Raw genomic sequence first — 19,790 nt, 5'->3', positions numbered from 1 at the left:
CAAAGTGGGAAAAAATTGACCACTTCCTCCTACAGGACTACTGTGTGGACTTGTTCTGCATGTGTCTTTAGAGGTGACATGTCCCAAAGCTTTTCTCAGGTAGGGGCTGTTCCCCTGTCTTCTATCTGTTCAGCACCAGGTTATTAGTGGGACTTAAAAAACCAAAAATTTTGTTTCCTGCAGGAGTGCTGGTTCACAAGCCTGCCTTTCATAAGCTCATCTTGAGGGGACTCTGTTTGCTGTAGATCATGAGCTTCTGAAAGATGTTCTAGCTAAATCCTGGGGCTCTGAATTGTCACTCCCATTTGTGGAGTACAGCTGCCAGGCTTCAGTGCTGGCACCAGCATGTCCATCCACCTCCCTGCTTGGATAAGCATGGTCAGATGCTACAGAGCAGAAAAATCCATCTGTTCCCATGCTGAGTCACAAGCCATGAATAGGAGAGAAAGTTCTTTAGCCTTACAGTGCAGATCCTCATGGCTCATTGTGCTGTTTCCTGACCTTCTCGTCTGGAGCCTTGCTTTCTGCAGCCCTAGCTAGGAAAGAAGCAGAGAGAGGTGTTTGCAGTGAGTTTTGGGGAAGAGGTTATGGGGTTTTTGTCAGTCTGCTTGTCCAGGGATGGCTTTTTTGTTCCTTTTACCAGTGGTGAAAGTTATTGTGCTGAGAATATGTTTAGGGGAAAGTTACTTGAGCAGAATGAAGCCCTATGGAAAGGAAACTTGGCAATAAGTGGGTTCTTGGAGATGCAGAATGGGTTGCTAGAGCTGAAGAAGATGCATTTGTGGGGAAAAAAATTCAATACTGCAAATTCAGCTTACATTTGGTTTCTTACCAAGCCACACTGGTACCACTCCTGCTCTTTGAAACTAAGTTATGCAATGTGGTCACACCTCAGTGCAGCATTTCCTTACTTTTAGTTTCAATATCCATCACTGTTAAATAATTTTACCTGCAATTTTAAGCTGTAATCAAAAAAGACCTCAACTGTTTATTGCTGTTTCTTGAAAGTGCATTTAGAAATGTTTTCAAAAACTGTTTCTCGAAGATACTTGTGGAGGAATTCTCACCCTGTCACCCTTGTTGACGCAGGTGAAGGTGGTGGTTGATCCCGCGGATCGGAAGCGCGCCATCAGCTCCGTGTGCAGCTACATCGTCTACCAGTGCAGCCGCCCGGCCCCGCTGCACTCCCGGGACCTGCACTCCATGATTGTGGCAGCTTTCCAGTGCCTCTGTGTCTGGCTCACAGAGCACCCCGACATGCTGGATGAGAAGGTCAGAGTCTCCCATGGATAGGTTTTGAGTGCTGCTTCTGAAATGACTTTTGTGCCCAACCTGTCTGTTCTCAATACTTTAAAATAGTGTGGTTTGCTTAGCTTTCTTAAGAATTACATAAATAATTTCTGTGCAAAATACTTCTGGACTTTAATTCCTGATCTTTATTTGCCAATATGGTTTTTGGCTTTAAAATTACCTTTATAGTTAAAAAGATTGAATGTTTCAGTCTGTCTTCTTACTTTGTGAAACTGGAAAAAGAGAGAAGAAAAGAAACCTGGAGAAAACCAAAAGAGAAATATAGAAATGAATGGGGTATCCCATAGCTACCTGCTGCAGGTAGCCATGACTCTCCTAATTTCTCAGCTCTTACTTGGTGAAAGCATTTTCTAGGCTTAACAGAATTCCTTTGATGCTAATATTTAGGTAATCAGAATTTGTTTCAGCAATTTTCTAGAAACTGAGCAAAGCATAGCTCAATATAAGGTGGAATTTACTTGGGAAGCTTGAAAAGAGCAGGAAATGAGAGACATGTTTTCAATTGCCTTCTGCCCTGCTGTTTAAAAAAAATTTGAATGCACGTTTTCATTGTTAGTCTCTTTCAGAGCCAACTTAGTGTTCTTCCTGTGTTTTTATAGATAATAGATATACATGTATTATATATTATCTTTTTAGATAGAGCATTACACACCTTTATTTTTTATTTATTCTGTAACATTTAAAAAGAAATCTATTTTTTAAAAAGATGATGGAAAACCCACAAGCAGAACTTCATTTAAAGATGCTTTCTGCACGTGCTTTGGAGTACTGGTATGGCAGTAGGTGACTGTGATAGGATAGGTTCCTGGATGTGGCACAGGTTGTGTTTAGTCAGTTGCATAATGCTTTATTCCATTTCATTATGGTCTTTTTTATTTCAATTACCACTATAAGGAGACAGTGTTACATACTGTGTGCATAGTACTGGACACTGAGTAGCTTATTCCTGAGTCACAGTAGTCCGATGAGAACCTTTCTGTACATTTGCAAGTATTAAAAATGCAGCTTTCCAGATGCCTCCTCTGACATTTACTTTAAATTTCACCTGCTCTATTGTTACTCTGTAAACTCCTGCTGCAATTCTTTGTGACCAGTCTTTTCAGCTCAATGCTGGTTAATTTTGTTCTGTTGGAGAACTTTGATTTTTCTCTTCACCTTTTATTCTATATCAACAATGAATATAAAGAAGGACAAAGGCCAAGACACAGCCTCACCAATCCTGTTCAGTTTTAATCACTTACTTACTCAGGAGAAGTATTTCTTTATTATTCTGTAGCTCAAGCCATGAGATCTGAACCTTTGTGGTAGCAATCTGAATATTTTCAGTGGGTGATTTTGTTCTGCACAGCACTGGTGTGTCATATCTAGTTCTACTGAGTGTTGGCCTCTCCTGTAATAGATTTGTTGAAGCTTTTACAGTGTACTTTTAGAATGTTCTAATTTTTCTTTTGGTGATTTAGATACCATGATGTATTTTACTAATGAAATACTAATGTATTTTACTAATAATGTTCGCAATTGAAAAATTTGGAAAAGGATTTCTTGCAGCTTTCCAGATGAGTTCATCCTTAACTTAAAACTTCTGCAGAGCATCCTATAACTACATTTATTATCTCTTAAAGTATGTTTACGTTTTTCTGTTGCATTCATAATAGTCCTCTTGGCAATTTGGTATACATGCAATGAAATAATACATTGTGTGTATTTATCCATTCAGAGAACTTTTTATCATTAGAATATAAATAGGTAATATAAGTACACATCTATAAACAGAAAACATACCAGTTCTATAATAAACATGATCTTATTTTAACAGCGTAGGAATAATCTTCTGCCTTTAAAGAAAGAGCTCATATTACAAGCAGTGGTTTTTTTTACTTAATGATATATCACTGTTTCCCTGAGGTTTTGGATATGTTTATCCAAGTTCTTCTGCCTCAAGGTGGTTCTTGTGTTTTAGGATTGTTTAAAAGAGGTACTGGAGATTGTGGAGCTGGGCATTTCAGGGAGTAAATCCAAAAACAGTGAACAGGAGGTCAAGTACAAAGGAGATAAGGAACCAAACCCTGCATCCATGCGAGTGAAGGATGCTGCTGAAGCTACACTGACATGGTATGTAATTTGTCAGAGCACCTTTAATGTTCAATATTGCCTTGTCTGAGAGTGTTTAATAGGGTGTTTGCAGTTGGTGGTCCCCAATGTAACAAGAGTGTTTAAGACGTTAGGCAGAAGTTCCCTATCTTTGCCCTTTGGGCAGGGCTGTGCTCGCCCCCTCCCCTTGCAGGGAGATCTCTCCCCCTCCCCTTGCAGGTGTTAATAGAAAACAGATTACTCTGATCACTGTTTTCCCCTCCTGCCTCCTCTCTTCCTTGTACAGCAAAACCCAGACCCTCCTGCAGCCGTGGTGTTCTGTTCCTGGCCAGACCTCTCTGCAGACAGCAGTTCCCTCTCTCTTTCACTTACCCCAGTGATCCTGTCTTCCCATTTCCTCTTCTCCTAAGCCTGATAACATATGCTGTCCCCACTCTGGCTGGGAAACTGGTAGACACTGTGTGACAGCAGGGAGTGGCACAAGCAGCACATGTATACTGAAGCAGGATTGGATGGCTTCCTGCCCACAGCGTTTGGCTTGATTAATATATTTGAGAGGTTCTGCTGGAAATGCAGTTACAGATAATGTGTGGGTTGGGGAAGGGAAGCACAGAGAGGAAAATTGGGATTTGCTCCAGCGAAGGTGGAAAGCACTGTGTTATGGGCTGAACAGCATAGTGGCAGACAGGACAGACTGAGGATGGGGAGGATAAATATGTTTTGCAAAAGGCAATGACTGGTTTCTTTTTTGCTCTCCTTTAGAATCCAACTGTTATAAACATTACTGTTAGTAAAAACAACTGTGTAATTTCCTAGAAAAAGCAACTACTTATTGGAACTTGTGGACAAATCCATATTATTGCCTGAAAGTGTTTATTTTTATTTAGAGAGATGAAACTGTTTTCACAGTAAAGTGGAAAAATCAATAGACTTACTTTTGCTCTGGGTGTTGGTGTCAAGGGTAAAGTCCTGACTTAGATCATGTGAACTTCAGTCCAACGCTGGACAACTCTCATTACTGGTTCCTGCCATAGAAATTTTCAATTTCTAATAGTGTTAGTGAGACCCTGTACAACTTCAAATGGTTTAAAACAATGCTTCTAGGGATCTCCTAAAGCTGTGGCTCCAAGGAGGTGGGCACTGTTGGACCCCCACCCGGAGGCTTTCTTCCAGGGAAGATTACCATGAGTGATAGTTGTGCTTGTGTGATCCTGTCACCTAAGGTGTGCCAACCCCTTAAAGGGCTTTAAGTTACTGTAATCTGTACTTGAAGAAAGCAAAGGCAGTTTTAACTAGGGCACTGCCATATCTGTCCTGCTTGTTAATATGAAAGGGCTACAGTATGGATGGTTGGAGAAATAATGTTTTAAAAATGAACATAAAGCTATGGAGGGGTACAGATTTTCATGCTTTAAAGAATGTCTTAATATCTTTATAACCTGGGTTATAAAGAAGCTCATTCTATAGACAGAGTATCCTTATTTGTAGGTTTTCATGCACGTTTTTCTGAAGGTGCAGGTTATCTTAAAACAACCTGATGGGTGAGGGCAGATGTGCCCTGATAATGTAACTGCTAGGTCGAGATACAGATGAAGAATGGGAGTGAAAGTTTGTACTTGGGTGGAACAGTTCACTTAATCTGACATAACTCTCAACTTTCTTCTCACTTGCAGCATTATGCAGTTACTTGGAGCATTTCCTTCTCCCAGTGGTCCTGCTTCTCCTTGCAGCTTGGTGAATGAAACCACGTTAATTAAATATTCCCGTCTCCCTACCATAAACAAGCACAGCTTCCGTTACTTTGTTTTGGATAACAGTGTCATCCTGGCCATGTTGGAGCAGCCTCTAGGGAATGAACAGAGTAAGTTCAGATTTCCCATTTCCTTCTTTCTCAAGCTAAAACTGTCTGTACAAAGCTGCAAAACAAAGGTACTTCATCAAGTGTCTCTCTCATGTTTCAGTGAGACACAGAGAAGAGTGTTGCTCTGGGTGGGAATAACTTTAATGCCAGTGATAATCAAATGTGCACTACCCAAAGCCTACCCAAATTGTTCATGCAGTTGTCCAAGTCATCTTTCAACCAGTTAGATCCCATACTTGCTGCTGACTACCATTAAAATAATGGGTGATGGACAAAAGCAATAGCATTACGTTTTGAAACATCCTTGTTTGTACAAGAATAAAAAATCTAAAGAGTATCAGAAACTTGATAGAGATAAGTGCTTAACATATGGTTAGTACATCTCCTTTATGCTTGCACCATTACTGCTGCTTGCTTTAGGCCTCCTGTTACTGTATATTTTTATGGGTGCTTTCAGCTTAGGTGGTTTTAGTTGCTTAGGAACTGTTACAACTTTCCCATGTGTGATCCTGTTCTGTTGATGACACCTCCTGTAAAGGAGATTTGTCACAGGGTGTTGCCTTTCACAGCTGAGTCTTAACTCATTTCAGCTTCATGGTCTTTGGCCATCAGGAACTTATATTACAAAAATCTGGTATTAAATGATGCTTTGAACAGAATAACTGATCCCTCGTAAGTCATGGTGTTACCTATTAGAACAGATGAAAATTCTTTAACATGTTACCTCAGTTAAAGACTAACTTATGTTAGAGCTGATGTACTGTCCCCAATACATTTTCCTCATCTGTAGATAGGATGGAGCCTAAAAACTAATCTTGAAAGCAGATATTGCATAGAACTGCATGAACTAGTGCTGAGAAGTTGAGTTGTGGTCCAGAGTGCTCTGACCATGTTGAAAATCACTGAATAGATCTTGCAGGAAGTGACAATGCTGGGAGTCATTGCCACATATCCACCCCCAGTCTGTGTTGGAGCAAGTGTGTTCCCGACTGGAGTGGATTAGAGTGTACTAGAATGGCCTAAGCAATTCTCATCCTCACTCTGCCTCTGCTAAATGTGTTACTGTCGAATCCTGCAAAGCTGTTGGAATCAAAAGTTAGATTATCTTTTCTTGCTGTGTATAACTTGCTTACAAATCCCCTTGGAATTACAAAATTAATTGCATTAATGCACAAGTACATCAGGCCAGTTCTGAGGCAGATCACAGAAGTGAGTGACTGAGGAGCTGCTTTGGGTTCTCTTTGTGTGTGTGTGCTTATGTACAGGGTGTGCATAGGCTGTGCTGCACCCTGAAGTCCCCAGGGAATATTGGGGAAGGAGTAGAGTTCTGGGGAACGAGTAGAGTTCTAGTTACCTGATGGTGCCAATGTGTGGTTTATGTGCACAGAAGATAAATGCAAATATCTTTAAGAAGGAAAGCTTATGATGAAGTATGATGATCTCATCTAAGGTGACTAATATTGGTGGCCTTTTAAATCTTTCTTTACGGAAGACTGAAATCCTTGCAATGTTAAAACCATCATTGTGCCAGTAGAAAGGCACCTCAGAACTCTGTAGTCTGACCTCCTACTGTAGACAAGGCCAGCACTGGATTTGGACCAAGATAACACAACCTGGTGTTGTCCAAGTGGGTCTTGCAAACCTGAGAGGACAACTTCTCTGTCTCCCTATTCCTTGACGATGTGGAGTCAGAATCTTCTGAGTCTTTGTTTGACCATTATCTTTTGTCCTTCCACTGTTCCTACTGCTGCTATTTGTGAGGAACTGTTGAAGAAGGTCCTGGAAGCATCATGGAAATGGTGTCTCCATATGGTCATTGTCTCACCTAAACAGGCAGTGGCTAGACAATCTTCTTTGATTTCCTTGGAGATATTTGGAGAAAATGTGATCTGCATGAATTTGGATGAAAGTTGCTTTTAATATTGAAACTGAGCTGGCAAGTATTGAACTGACATAGTCAACTAGCACTAGCTGCTGCAGAGAGATTTGCTTGATTCTCACCAGGAGTTTTCTTCAGGGTCAGGGAGGAATTAACCATGAAAGAAAAACCTCTGCTGTCATGCCTGCATTTTCTTCTTGTTGAATGATTACACAGTGAACTGTTTGCAGTATATGATGATGTCTTATTCTCTTTGCCCATGTGCTTTGCAGATGACTCTTTCCCCTCCGTCACGGTTTTGATCCGTGGGACATCTGGAAGATTTGCCTGGGCCCAGCAACTCTGTCTTTTGCCAAGAGGAGCTAAAGCAAATCAAAAGGTCTCTATCAAAGCCCATAAAGAAATCTTTAACTTAGAGATGTTCAGCAGAAATTCCACTAATGTGAGACAGCCCCCCAGAGCTGGTGATTATACACTAAGGCTGAGCCACAGGGCCTTTAGCTGTAGGTAATGTGCCACATCTCTGGTGACTCTTTACCACTTGTGATTAATATTAACTACAGGCTGTGAAAGTGCTGTTGCTTTCTCGACTTGCAGACTTGCTTAAGGGAGGGAGAGTTTTCTTTTTTCTGAAATCATCTTCTGAAGTGATGGGATAAGGTACGGTGTATTTGGTGTGTAGGCAGGGCTAGTTTTCAGCTGTCAGGCAAAGCCCTTGCAGCAGAGAGAGTGAAGTCTGGAGGTGTAGAATGTGGTGCTGCATAGAGAACAGGTCTTCAAGCTACAAAGCCTGATGTTGCAAAGATGGCTGTAAACCTGGAATTACCTAGATGAACTCTGGAACAGCTCTGGATAGGAATGGTGGAGGAGAAATACCTCAGTCTTACTTTACAGTAAAATTTATTACTGCAGTTATCTAATGGAGCATGTACTCTTGTCATGAAAATTTCTGTCTCTGAACTTCTCCAAATCTTTAAACTCCTCTCATGACCCTCAGTAAAAGAAAGGCACTAATGTAGCTGAAACGAGGGCTTGTCAGTCTTAGCTGGCATGTTCACATTTAGATGAATGTGGTCTCTGTGAAGCAGCCTTTGGGGAGACCATCCAGGATGTGTTTGGAGCTCTGCTATCTCTGGAGCTGAGACCCTTGGCTAAATAATCTCAGTCCAGGTGTGCTACCTCCTACACTAAAGGGCAAGCCATGATCTGACTGCTGACCTCCTCACCAGTTTTAAGGGAACTTTTCCAACTTGAAGGCATTCTATAAGATAATTGTTAATGGTTTTGCCCTTTTGAAATGTAATGAGTAGTAAACTTACAAAACAACACTAAAGATGCCATAAAGGTCTTGCTTGCTTGGAGCTGATCCATCTCTAAACCTGCACCTAGATCATTTGTTGCTTTCTTTGGTAACTTGAAGATTGGAATTGCATAATGACAGTATAGAACATGATGTAGTAGCAATGTCAAAATTGCATCATGATCCATGATGCAAATCCTTTGGCTATTGTGGCAGTGCATCTCTTGATCCACAGCATTGCTGCTGTCTTTGAGGCCTTGGCTTGTTGTGATCATCACAGTCTGGAGGGTTGAAATGGAGCTTCTCAAATACTTGCCAGCTTTCTCTAAATACAGTTAGAATGGGCTGAAAATAAGATGTTGCTATGTAAGCTTGCCATTTTTTTATAGGTTTGCAACTGTTTACAGGCTAGATGCTTAGCAGGGTTCATAGATTTCAAAATGGACAGTTGAGTTTAAAATTTACAGTCACGTTTTCAATGCAAGTCTAGTAATTTAAAGTATTTAATGTTTTTTAATAATGTGCTGCTCACTAATAGTAGTTTTGGTGGGGAGGGAAAATGTTTTTCATCTGTTATATTATTGTCTAGTGATGCAATACCTTGAATGTAAAAACAACCTTTTTTTGTCAGACATTTGTACCAGAACCTCGACCAGCTCCTAAAAACGATGTTGGGTTGAAACACACTGTGAAACAACGCCCTTTTCCTGAAGAAGTGGACAAGATTCCATTTGTGAAAGCTGACTTGAGCATTCCTGATTTACATGAAATCGTGAATCAGGAAGTAAGTAATTGTCTCTGACTATATTTTGTTCTTGGGGTTTTTGTCTGTTCATGAGTTGTGCACTTATGTCTTACTGTAAATAGTTTCACTCTTTGGCTTGTCCAATTTCATATTAATGGAATAATAACCTCTGCAAATTAGTTAAATCTATGCACTTCTCCAGGAAGATGCCAATGCTTTGGTTGTGTTATTTGGGAGACACTGCTCAACATGTTTTATTACTGACCCTAATATCCTGGTACTGTAGGAAGCAATGACTTGCACTTTGTTGCTTCTTCTGGGGAAATGGAAGGTCTTTTTTGAGACGTTTCTGGAGGAAGAAGAGAGTGCACGTCTCAAATATTTTAAGGTTTCACAGGATCTAATTTGTTTTCGTTTCTGTCCTCTTGAATAGGAGAAAGCCATAGCTGCTACTGGATATTCACAGAGCTCTCCTATGCCAGCAGGGTGTTTAGGTGCTCACTTTGCAGTGTTGCAAGATCTTTTTGAAAGTGTTTTAGTAACTATTCTGATGGTGGACTGCAGCTGCTGCTGTAGAGCTTTGCTAAGTGATGGAGCTGTTTTCTTAGTGGATCTTTGTGATTTTGGTGACATCAGCAGTTCATGCAATGTTTTCCAGCTCGAAGAGCGCCATGAGAAGCTGAGGAGTGGCATGGCTCAGCAGATTGTCTTTGAGACTTCCATAGATCAGAAAAGTGAAGAGGAGTGGCGGAAGAAGAGCTTTCCTGATCCCATCACGGAGTGTAAGCCCCCGCCACCAGCACAGGAGTTCCAGACAGCACGTCTGTTCCTCTCTCACTTTGGGTTCCTCTCATTAGAGGCGTTGAAGGTGATCTGATACCTCTTGGTGTTGTGCGGTTCTTCCAGTTCCCATGTGATTTGGCTTGACAAAAGGGAGAAAAAAGTTTTGTTAGTGGAAGATCATCTCTGTACTTCCAACTACTGTTCAGCTGCAGTCTAATCAAATCAAGTGATAGATTCCAGTATTCCGAAATTCAGAGCAAGGTTGTGAAAGACTGGGCCTCAAGTTGAAAATGCTCTGAATAGGTGTCTGTATCTTTCTTTTTAGTAGTTGCATAAGCCATCACACTCAAATGTTCACACTTAAAATCATTCCACAACTTGAGTTAGGTTTTGGGGTGGTACTTGAAGACTCTCTGAAATATAACTACCACAGAAGTTTTGCTGCAGAGGTGGTTGTGCTGAGGTGGTTTAGTCATACGTAAACACTTGGTACATAATAGATGTAGAGGTTTGTTTTGAAAATTAAAATAATTATTTTTAGAGATGATCCATATTCTTAATTTGAAATTCTGCCTCTTACCTATGGATTCTCCCTTGTATTTGTTGCTTTTCCTTCCAGAAAGCTCTCAGGAAAAGTAGATTGTAGAGCATTTGCAAAAATGATGTCTGAAAGTGCTCAGTGTATTATGTATCAATGGTATTTAAGTTAATCTGAAACTGCACATGCAACTGTGTGGATAGCTGTGATATTCTGAAAGCATCTGCTGTTTTCATTGTGTGCTCTTCTTGAGCAAAATATTATGTCTCTCACTGGCGAAGTACCACTTTTGTTTAATGAGAGTGGAATGCAACAAATTGTCAACCTGTTATGCTTGCTGTTACTCATTTACAATGACAAGATTGTATCTCATCAGAAATCCCTGTATAATTTTGCTCTTAGAGAAGGGAAACTCTTTATATTTTAATGGATTGCCATGAAGCCATAAAGACCTTTCAATTAAGAAAGATGGGTTTTTAAGCTGTTGAACTCTGTCTATTGGGCAGGAACCTACTAACAGTCGTCTACCTCCTCACCTGATTGCACTTGACTCTGCTCTTCCTGGGTTTTTTGATGACCTTGGCTACTTGGATTTGTTACCTTGTCGTCCTTTTGATACTGTTTTCATTTTCTACATGAAGGCAGGCCAGAAGACTAGCCAGGAGGTAAGTGAAAGTGTAGAGTGTCAACTAGTCTATATTGTCTTGTTTCTAGTAATTTCCAAGTGAGTAAAGCATCAGTGCTGGTGATTAGAGTGGAGTGTCAGAACTAGTGCGAGCTACAAGTCACTGCATGCTCTCTTAATTTGTAGGTTGAAATACGCTGCTCACACTTAGGACTATTGTAACAAATTTAATATATTATTAAATATAGATAAGACATATACTATTAATAGTATTTTTATTATATGTTCTGTCCGTATTGTCCTTATTTGTAGTGTTCAAAAATTCAGATCAGAAAGGCATTTCAGCTTTGTTGGCTCAGCTTGCAGGGAAGGTTGCAGTTTGTTCCAGCAATGAGCAATGTCAAGGTATTTTGGTTTCATTCTAATGCTAAACACATGTTAAAAGAATGAAAAACTTCCTGCAAATAAGGAAGTATTATTTCATTTTAAGTCTTTATGCTATAATATTTAGATTCAAAGGTGATTAGGTTAATCAGGTTAATTTGTGCAAATCTAAGTTGTGACTTCTTTGTGACCTAGAAACATGCTAAGAGGGTTAATGGGCTCATTAGGAAAGGATGTTTCTCTAGTACCTTCTCATTCCATTCATAACTTCCGTAGTAAAGAGTAGAAGCGTGGCTTCTGTAATAAATGATTGTGCCAACTCCTTGTGTCACTGTGAATGCACAGTTGGCAGAACACTGCAGCACCTTCTACTTCAGTGTGGGACACAATTCTTGAAACCAGGATCATCTGTCTGTGAGTGTTCAAATTCTCATTCAGAGTAGCCAGTGCAGAATCTTGTCATCTGCAAAGTCAGGTATGAAACAAAATATGCTAGGTCTGCCTTTGATCTGAGATGTGCACTTGCTGAATTAGCAGAATGTTTATATGCTCTTATGTCTTCCAGCCCACAATTACCCTGACTTTTTCTGAAGCACAGCTATGGTTTCAATGTGCTCAGTAATGAGGATTAATAATGATATTTCAGTGCAAAACTGATATTTCAGTGCATACTGCTGAACACTGTATGAGGCATTAGGATGGAGTGTCAGGACTATGTGGCTACACAAAGCCTCCAGCCTGGAAGCTTTCCTTCCAGCACCCATCCCTGCAATTTCTGCTTTGTTGAGGCCTGTGTCCCAATGTTCTGCCCCTGCACAAGCCAAAATGATTGATGCCTCTGCCACGAAACAAATTCCTGCATGGCCCAGAAAGGATGAATGGATTGTTTGTTCCACCAACGCCAATGGTTCTGCTACCCAAGTCACACGTGTCCTTGTGTACTGTTTGGGCTCAATTCTCACTTGGTCATAATGAGATAAAAATTGCCTTAACATGTGGACACATCCCAAATCTCTGTCAGAAGTAGAATTAAAGTTTAACATGAACAGTACAGTGTGATATTTGATTAAAGTGCACACTTAATGCTACTGAAAATTGTTTTGGAAAATCTGTTTCATACTTTTAATGTGCTGTGACGCCTGCCCTTTAAATCACTCTATGTCATGTACAGGTGAGTAGTGAGAAAAATACATTTCTCCTCAAATTTTAACTTGGTCTAATAGTGAAAAGTGTCTAGAAAACCCTTGTGTTACCTTTGGTGCAAATGCAGGTTCTGCACTGAGTACTCAGTGTTTTTTCTGATGGGTGCTTGAGTACTGTTGAGTGCTTGAGTACTGTTGAGTACTTGAGTACTGTTTCCAGCCATTTAATTCACTGGTTTACAGGCTTTGAAAATGCTGGCAGAAAGCCAAGTTGATTGAATAGGACAAGGCAAAGCAGGGTAGGGGGATGCTGAGGAGCAGGGAGTAATGTCCATGTAGAAAGTCTGGGGTTCCAGGCTTGTTCTGTAGCTATATTTGGGCAAAACCATGTTGGTGACAAAAATTGAATTAAAAAGCTGGGGAGGAAGAGGCTTGTTTCCTGCTTCTGTACCAACATGGTTCTGCTGGTGGTTTCAGATCCTGAAGAACATGGAGTCTTCCAGAATTGTTCAGCCCCACTTCCTGGAGTTCTTGCTGTCTCTGGGCTGGTCTGTTGATGTTGGGAAGCACCCTGGGTGGACTGGTCACGTTTCAACAAGCTGGTCAATCAACAGCTGCAATGATGAAGAGGGACCTGAACAAGGTAAGACATAGTAAATGTCTTTTGTAGTAAATTAAGTTGTTTAGGCTCCTTTAGAAGACAATTTTCTTGCTCTTGTGTACCTATCTAAACACTGGCGCACTTTTTTTCAGTGGTTTTTTTTGTTTGGTTTTGGTGGGGTTTTTTTTGGTTGTTATTTTTTTGTTTTGGGGTTTTTGTCTGGTTGGTTTTTTTTTTGATTAAATGATGTTTGCTAAAAAGCAATGTGTAAATATTAAGTGAAGTTTCAAGTCAGAGTGAGCAAAACTGATGTCTGTATGTTGTTGGGAGGAAGTAGCCTCAGCAAAAAAAATACCTCTGGGTTATATTTTTTTAAATTTGAAGAGTATTTAATATATTATTCCAAAACAATATTCAGGTGAAATCTCTTGCAGATTGTTCTGTGTATTGGCAGATAGGCTTGAAATACTGTGTGATTTTTTTTTTTTTTTGTCTTCTCTAAGTAGATTTAAATGAAATATTTAAAGCTGCTGTGTATAGGTAGGTCCTGGAGGTGTTGGAACCTCCACATGGTTCTCTGTCTTGCTTCATTGACTCTGCTTTTTGCCACTAGAGCAACTCTTACCCTGAGCTTGTCATACACCACTCTGTCACCCAAAATGATCCTCAGGAATGTGAGCTAATATGCCAGGATGGGAAACTGGGGGTTGAGTTAGCTTCTCCCTTGGACAACTTGATCAGATCCTCTGGGAATTGGTAGTGTCTGGGCTGGTTTCAGTGTCACTGCTCCAAAGCCCAGACCTGTTCTGGGTGATCTCCAGAGCCACAGCCTCCGGTGGGCCACCCAAAGGCAGTGGTAAGGCTGGTGTAGCTTGTTCATCATCCTTGACCTGATGTTGACATCAGGTGTGACATCATTACAGCTGCAGGTGCTTAAGCAGCACTTGCTCTGCTGTCCATTCACTGTGTCTTAGGAGTGCCCTTCACCTGTATCTGCAGCCAGCTGGAGGCTTTTCCCTTAAGTTATGGAATAAAAGTACAAACCATAGAAGGCTGGAAGTGTTCGGGAGAGGTTAGAGTACAGAGGCATTGCTTTCTCTGAGCAAGTCAGGATGGATTACAGAATGGCTAGGTCTGGATTTAATTTTGCTTTAAGGACAGGGTCACGCTGTGCTTTCTCAAAGGCGGAGCCCTCTGACGTCCCCTTGCAGTGGCTGTGTCAGAACAACTGCAGAAGTCAGGGGCCTGGTTTGATGTGGAATTTTCAGCTCAAATTTTTTCAGCCATTTGAATGAAAACACAGACCACTAAATAACTGAATTAATTCAACCAGCTTTGGGAAGAAGGAAACAGAAAAAGCATTCAGAAATGGAAGGGAGGAAGGGCAGGGTACTTCTAATCTGGTTCTGCTGGTGAATGAGCTGGAGCACAGGTCCGACGAGGAGCAGCTGAGGGAGCTGGGAGGGCTCAGCCTGGAGAAAAGGAAGCTCAGGAGAGCTCTCTACAACTCCCTGAAAAGCACTGTAGCCAGGTCAGGGTCAGTATCCCAGGTAATGAATGATGAGAGGAAATAGCCTCAGTATAGGTTTAAGTTGGCTACTGGGGACAATTCCTTTATGGAAGGGGTGGTCAGGCACTAGCACAGGCTGCCCAGGACAGTGATGGAGTCACCGTCCCTGGAGGGATTTAAAAGCTGTGCAGATGTGGGACTTGGGGACATGGGTTAGTGGTGAGTTTGGCAGTGCTGAGCTAACAGTTGGACTCAATGATCTCCAACCTCAATGATTCTGTAACTTTAAAATAGCTTCTGGTGAGTTGTGGTTAAAATAATTTCATGGGAATGTTTCCCTGCAGCACCCCCAAAATCAAAGAAATTCCTAAAGAGATGGGTTAGAGTTGTGGTGCTGCTGCTGGGGCACCTATGCACTGGAGATGTAGGAATCTTTTCCTGATGCTGAAGAATGGCTTGGAGTCTTCAACATGTCTCTGGCCACTTCTCTGTCAGTATGCTGAATTTCACTGCTCCAGTGGCTTTGCTGAGGCAGTTATCCAGGAACTCTTCTGTAAACTGAATCAGAGAAATAATTCATTTTAAAGTCCTTGCTAGGGGGAGGAAAAGGGGGGAGGGATGTTCTTTCTCTGTTCTGATGGCCTGTATTGGCCAGTTGTGAGGGAATCAGCGGAGACCAAGAATGAGGACCTTTCTTGCATTGATTGGTGACAGTTCTTTTTCTAACTCTGCTTGACAGAGAAAAGACTGAAGACAGCCTGTAGAAACTGGCTTGGAATTCTAGAATAGTATCAGACTGAAGTGATAAATGTTAGAATCCTTTGGAAATTGAATGACTAACTGCATGATGTTGCTAGACAGAATGCTCAGAGATAGATGGTAGATGAATTCTTGTGGCAGATGTGCTTACTAGAGTACTAGGAAATAAAGAATCCAGTACATTGGAAATGTGTTCAAAATGAAGCCACTCCCAACCCAAAATTACTTTTCCTTCAAGACAGTAAAAATATATATCTGAGAAAGGTTGTTAGCCATGAGATTTGACTCATTTAATTTTAAAATGAAATTTGCATTATTTCTTCTTGTTGATTGCACCCTGTATTTGAGGGATGGAGAGTGTAAAGAAGTAGAGCTTACTTTTGGCTAAACTTTCCTTTTCTGTCCATTTCAGATGATCTAATTATCTCAGAAGATGTTGGGGCAAGTATTTTCAATGGGCAGAAGAAAGTGTTGTATTATGCAGATGCCCTGACAGAAATCGCCTTTGTTGTCCCATCACCAGTGGAATCCCTGAGTAAGATCTGTCTGTACATACTCTATACAAAAATGAAAACAACTTTTTTTTTTTGTTGTTTGAGAGCTCTTTCAGAAGCAAAACCTAAGCAAATTAACTAAGTAGCGTGTTTAGACAAGATCCTTGTCAGAAAGGTATGGATGTTTAAATTACAGCATTGTAATCCTTAAACTCCTTCCAGATGTGGCATCTGTTCTGTACCTTTCTCTGAACCTCAGTAGATGTCCAGGCATGCACAGCAGTTTTGTTGTTGCCAGGGTGCTTTAGGTTGGACATGTGATTCACCATTAACTGGTGATGCCTATTTTTTTTTCCTTTCCTGTCAGTGATGTGCTCCTGCAGCACATACAGGAGTGTTTGTACCAATGCTAAGTAGAAAAGCAACAGCTTTCATGGCATCTTTGGCATACTGAAAGTTGCCTGGAATAAAATATGGTGTACCCATAAGAAGGAGGAGACTGTTCTATAGGAAATGGCTGGGATGTGTGTAAGTCCATAGGGAGTGCTTTACTGGCAGTCTGTTTCTGCAATAACTGGCAGTTATCTCCTAGCTTATCTTCCTGCTTATGAGGACTATATTGACTTGACCACACATTTATGCATGTCTAGTTTCAACAGCCTTATATTTTTTAGTATCAAAACGTTATAGATGATGGCAGCTTAATTTTTTTGGTGGAAGAATAGATAAAGTCCATCTTTTTTTCTTCTGTCTTACAGCTGATTCACTGGAAAGCAGTGTCTCTGACCAAGAAAGTGACTCCAACATGGACCTGCTGCCAGGAATATTGAAGCAGCAGCCTCTGACACTTGAACTCTTCCCCAATCATACAGACAATCTTAATCCCTCCCAGCGGGTAAGGCATTGAAAAAAATTGTGTTCGTTTGTTTTTGTTTTGGTGTGTTTTGGTGTGTTTGGGGTTTTGTGGGGTTTTTTTTTGTGTGTGTGTTTTTTTTTTTTTTTTTTTTTTTTTTTTTTTTTTTTTTTTTTTTTTTTTTTTTTTGATTTTTGGGTTTTTTGGGGTTTTGTTTTTTTGGGGTGTTTTTTGTTTTTTGTTTTGTTTTTTCCTTTTAAGAAGCCTGCTGGCAATGCTCAGGACTTCTGATAGTCTATGATTTGGTTTCCTGGTATGTAGAGCTACTTGTTCCTTGCCATTAATCTTTGATATCTGCTTTGGTCCTGCCAGAATTTGCCTTTACAGTAGGAGATAGCAAGCTTACATTGCTTAAATATAACACTTAGACATGCTGAGTGGTAATAGTGTGCATCCTGAAATCTTGAAATGTGTGCAGGAGAAAGTATATGCAATATTTACAGAGTAATTCAGCCTGAAATCCATGCTTGGAAATTGAGGATGGATAGACATGAACACTTTTCCTACCTACCCAGTTACAAATAGTGTCAGTTGTGTCTGAAGTACCAGAAGTTGCTTTTGTGCACTAACAAAATAGAAAACCATGAACTGTTGTATCTGTAAGTGAAAGACTTATTACTGCTGATTACTTGTTTAGAATTCACCTCAAAATGTATATTTACTCATTTAAGGTCTTCAAGAACATTAAGAAAAACTTCTAACTGATTCAAGGTTGATTTTATATATATATATATATATATATTAGTTTATATTGAAAACTAGTAGGTTGGCAACCCAGTTTGCAGTGAGTAGTTCTAGCACAGCTGCCCCTGCTCAATAGCTGGCAGAGGTTGTACCTGGCTGAGATATGAATGACTGAGGAGCAGCTGGGAAATACTTGTTGGCTGCATTATTGGAGTCACGATGTTTGCAAATGCTGCTCTTCCTTTTTGTTCAAAACAGCTCAGTCCTACTTCTAGATCAAAGAGGATGCCTCAGGGCCGAACCATTCCACCAATGGGACCTGAAACCAAAGTGTATGTGGTCTGGGTGGAACGTTATGATGATATAGGTATGTACAACTTCTAGCTGTTCACTAAAGTAACAACAGGGCAGGAACCAAAGGAGAAACCCTGTTCTTTTTTTTTTATGGAACCACAGACTGGTTTGAATTGGAGGGGACCTTAAAGCTCATCTAGTCCCAACCCCCTTCCATGTGCAGGGACACCTTTCACTAAATCAGGTTGCTCCAAGCCCCATCCAGCCTGAACACTTCCAGGGATGGGGCAGCCACAGCTTCTCTGGGCAACCTGTGCCAGGGCCTCACCACCCTCACGATTAAAATAAGTCCTAATTAATTGTTGTCTATAACAACACTTAAGATTCTGAATAATTTCTTCAGTATTTGCGTTGTGATCCATCAGAGTGTACACGAATCGGTGGCATATGGAGGTCTGAAGTTTCCTGTAGTGCTGGCAGTACCTGTGAAATGCTGTAATGAACCTTCTTAAGCTCAGCACCCAAGGCAGGTGTGTTCCCCTGCTTTTGAGTTCTCCTCGGCTGTTGTCTCCTAGGAGTGGATCTGGTTTTCTTCCTTAAAAAGAATGGCTTCTGACACCTGCTGCCTCTGCGCTGGAGGGATCATCATCCTCCTTGGTGTGATGGCGCCTTTGGAACGCCATATTCTCTCTCTTCAGGGGAGATGGTTTGTTCTGCACTCAGGGTGCCTGCTCCATGCTCTCTTTCTGCTCTGTTGCTCAGGCAAGCTCCTGCTCCTCATGCAACTTTGTTTCTTAGTTTGGTGTTTCCTCTCTGCCTCGGGGTACTGCTGCTCTGGGAGAGACCCAGCTTTGCTTATCCTGTTGCAGCCATGGCATGGCCATGGTGAGCAGCACTGAGGAATTCTTTGTCCCCAGAAGCTTCTTGTGTGCTGGTTCCAAGCCATGGCCAGGCCTCAGTGCTGTGTGAGAGTCTCTGTGCACTGGCCTAGCCCAGCAGTGTCTGCAAGACTGGCCAGGAACTGCTGCTTTATTCTGTCTTTGATTTCTAATCCTGGTTCCCAGTCTGGCAATAAGGGTGGACCTTTGGAAGGAACTAAGGCCTTAATTGAGTAAAGCAACCATGGGAATGGGAGCAGCAATCAATAGGAAGCTTCCTGTTAAGTGTAGATATAAATTCTCAGGAAGACCACCTTGTCCACAGCATGTCCCTCAGAGCTTTACTGAGATGAAGAGGCAGACAGCAAGTTCTGCACCATCATTTTCTTGTCCGGACATTGGACAGCGTGTGTTCCAAGCTGATGTCCCTGACCCACTTCCTTCTTGGGTGGCCGCTAGACCCCTGTCACTGCAGGGGCAACAGCTGTGCTACACAGGCATGCTTCTGCTTGACTGTTTCTTTCAGCAGCCATAGGAATATCCCAGAGTTCTGGGCTTGAAGCTGAAGAAATGATTTTGTGAGCCTCAGTAAGCCTGGCAGTTGGATGGAGGGGAGGGCAGCTCTTGGAAGTGACTCCTAGCCCAGAGGCTCTGCCATATGGTCCATATGTTCTTGGCTTTTGCCTATGCTTCTAGTACATCTTTGAGTCTGGACACTGAAAAGCTGTCACTTTGTAGTCAAGGTTATCACTCTGGTGCCAACTGCCTGCCCTCCTTCTTGCTCCATCTCAGAGTGTCCATGGCTCACCATGATCTCCCTCTGCTTGCTCCAGCTGTTGTGTGCCCTTAGCATCCCAGCTTTGATGGCCACATCTGGGTTTGGGCCTTAGACTCTTTCTGCTGGAGGAACTGTCCTGCTGCCTGAACTGTACTTCTGTGAGTAACTCTCAACATCTCTTAACCCACGAACAAGGTGTTGGGAAGTGCCAAATCCCCTT

At 41.4% G+C, this 19,790-nt stretch overlaps 1 protein-coding gene across 5 annotated transcripts in view; it reads left to right on the top strand.

Annotated features, from left to right (window-relative positions):
* RALGAPB (Ral GTPase activating protein non-catalytic subunit beta) overlaps positions 1-19,790 on the top strand; it is a 62,053-nt gene that overhangs the window by 35,413 nt on the left and 6,850 nt on the right. For all 5 annotated transcript variants that reach the window (XM_053958373.1, XM_053958371.1, XM_053958372.1 and 2 more), the window contains 11 exons: positions 1,090-1,272; positions 3,272-3,423; positions 5,076-5,263; positions 7,415-7,521; positions 9,074-9,226; positions 9,846-10,055; positions 11,015-11,173; positions 13,137-13,302; positions 15,942-16,064; positions 16,782-16,918; positions 17,879-17,987. In XM_053958373.1, coding sequence (XP_053814348.1) covers positions 1,090-1,272; positions 3,272-3,423; positions 5,076-5,263; positions 7,415-7,521; positions 9,074-9,226; positions 9,846-10,055; positions 11,015-11,173; positions 13,137-13,302; positions 15,942-16,064; positions 16,782-16,918; positions 17,879-17,987 — 1,687 coding nt within the window. The remainder of the gene's footprint in view (positions 1-1,089; positions 1,273-3,271; positions 3,424-5,075; positions 5,264-7,414; positions 7,522-9,073; positions 9,227-9,845; positions 10,056-11,014; positions 11,174-13,136; positions 13,303-15,941; positions 16,065-16,781; positions 16,919-17,878; positions 17,988-19,790) is intronic.

Source organism: Vidua chalybeata, chromosome 17 (genome assembly GCF_026979565.1).
Source record: "Vidua chalybeata isolate OUT-0048 chromosome 17, bVidCha1 merged haplotype, whole genome shotgun sequence".
NCBI lineage: Eukaryota > Metazoa > Chordata > Aves > Passeriformes > Viduidae > Vidua > Vidua chalybeata.
This window is presented reverse-complemented; position numbering and strand designations above follow the sequence as displayed.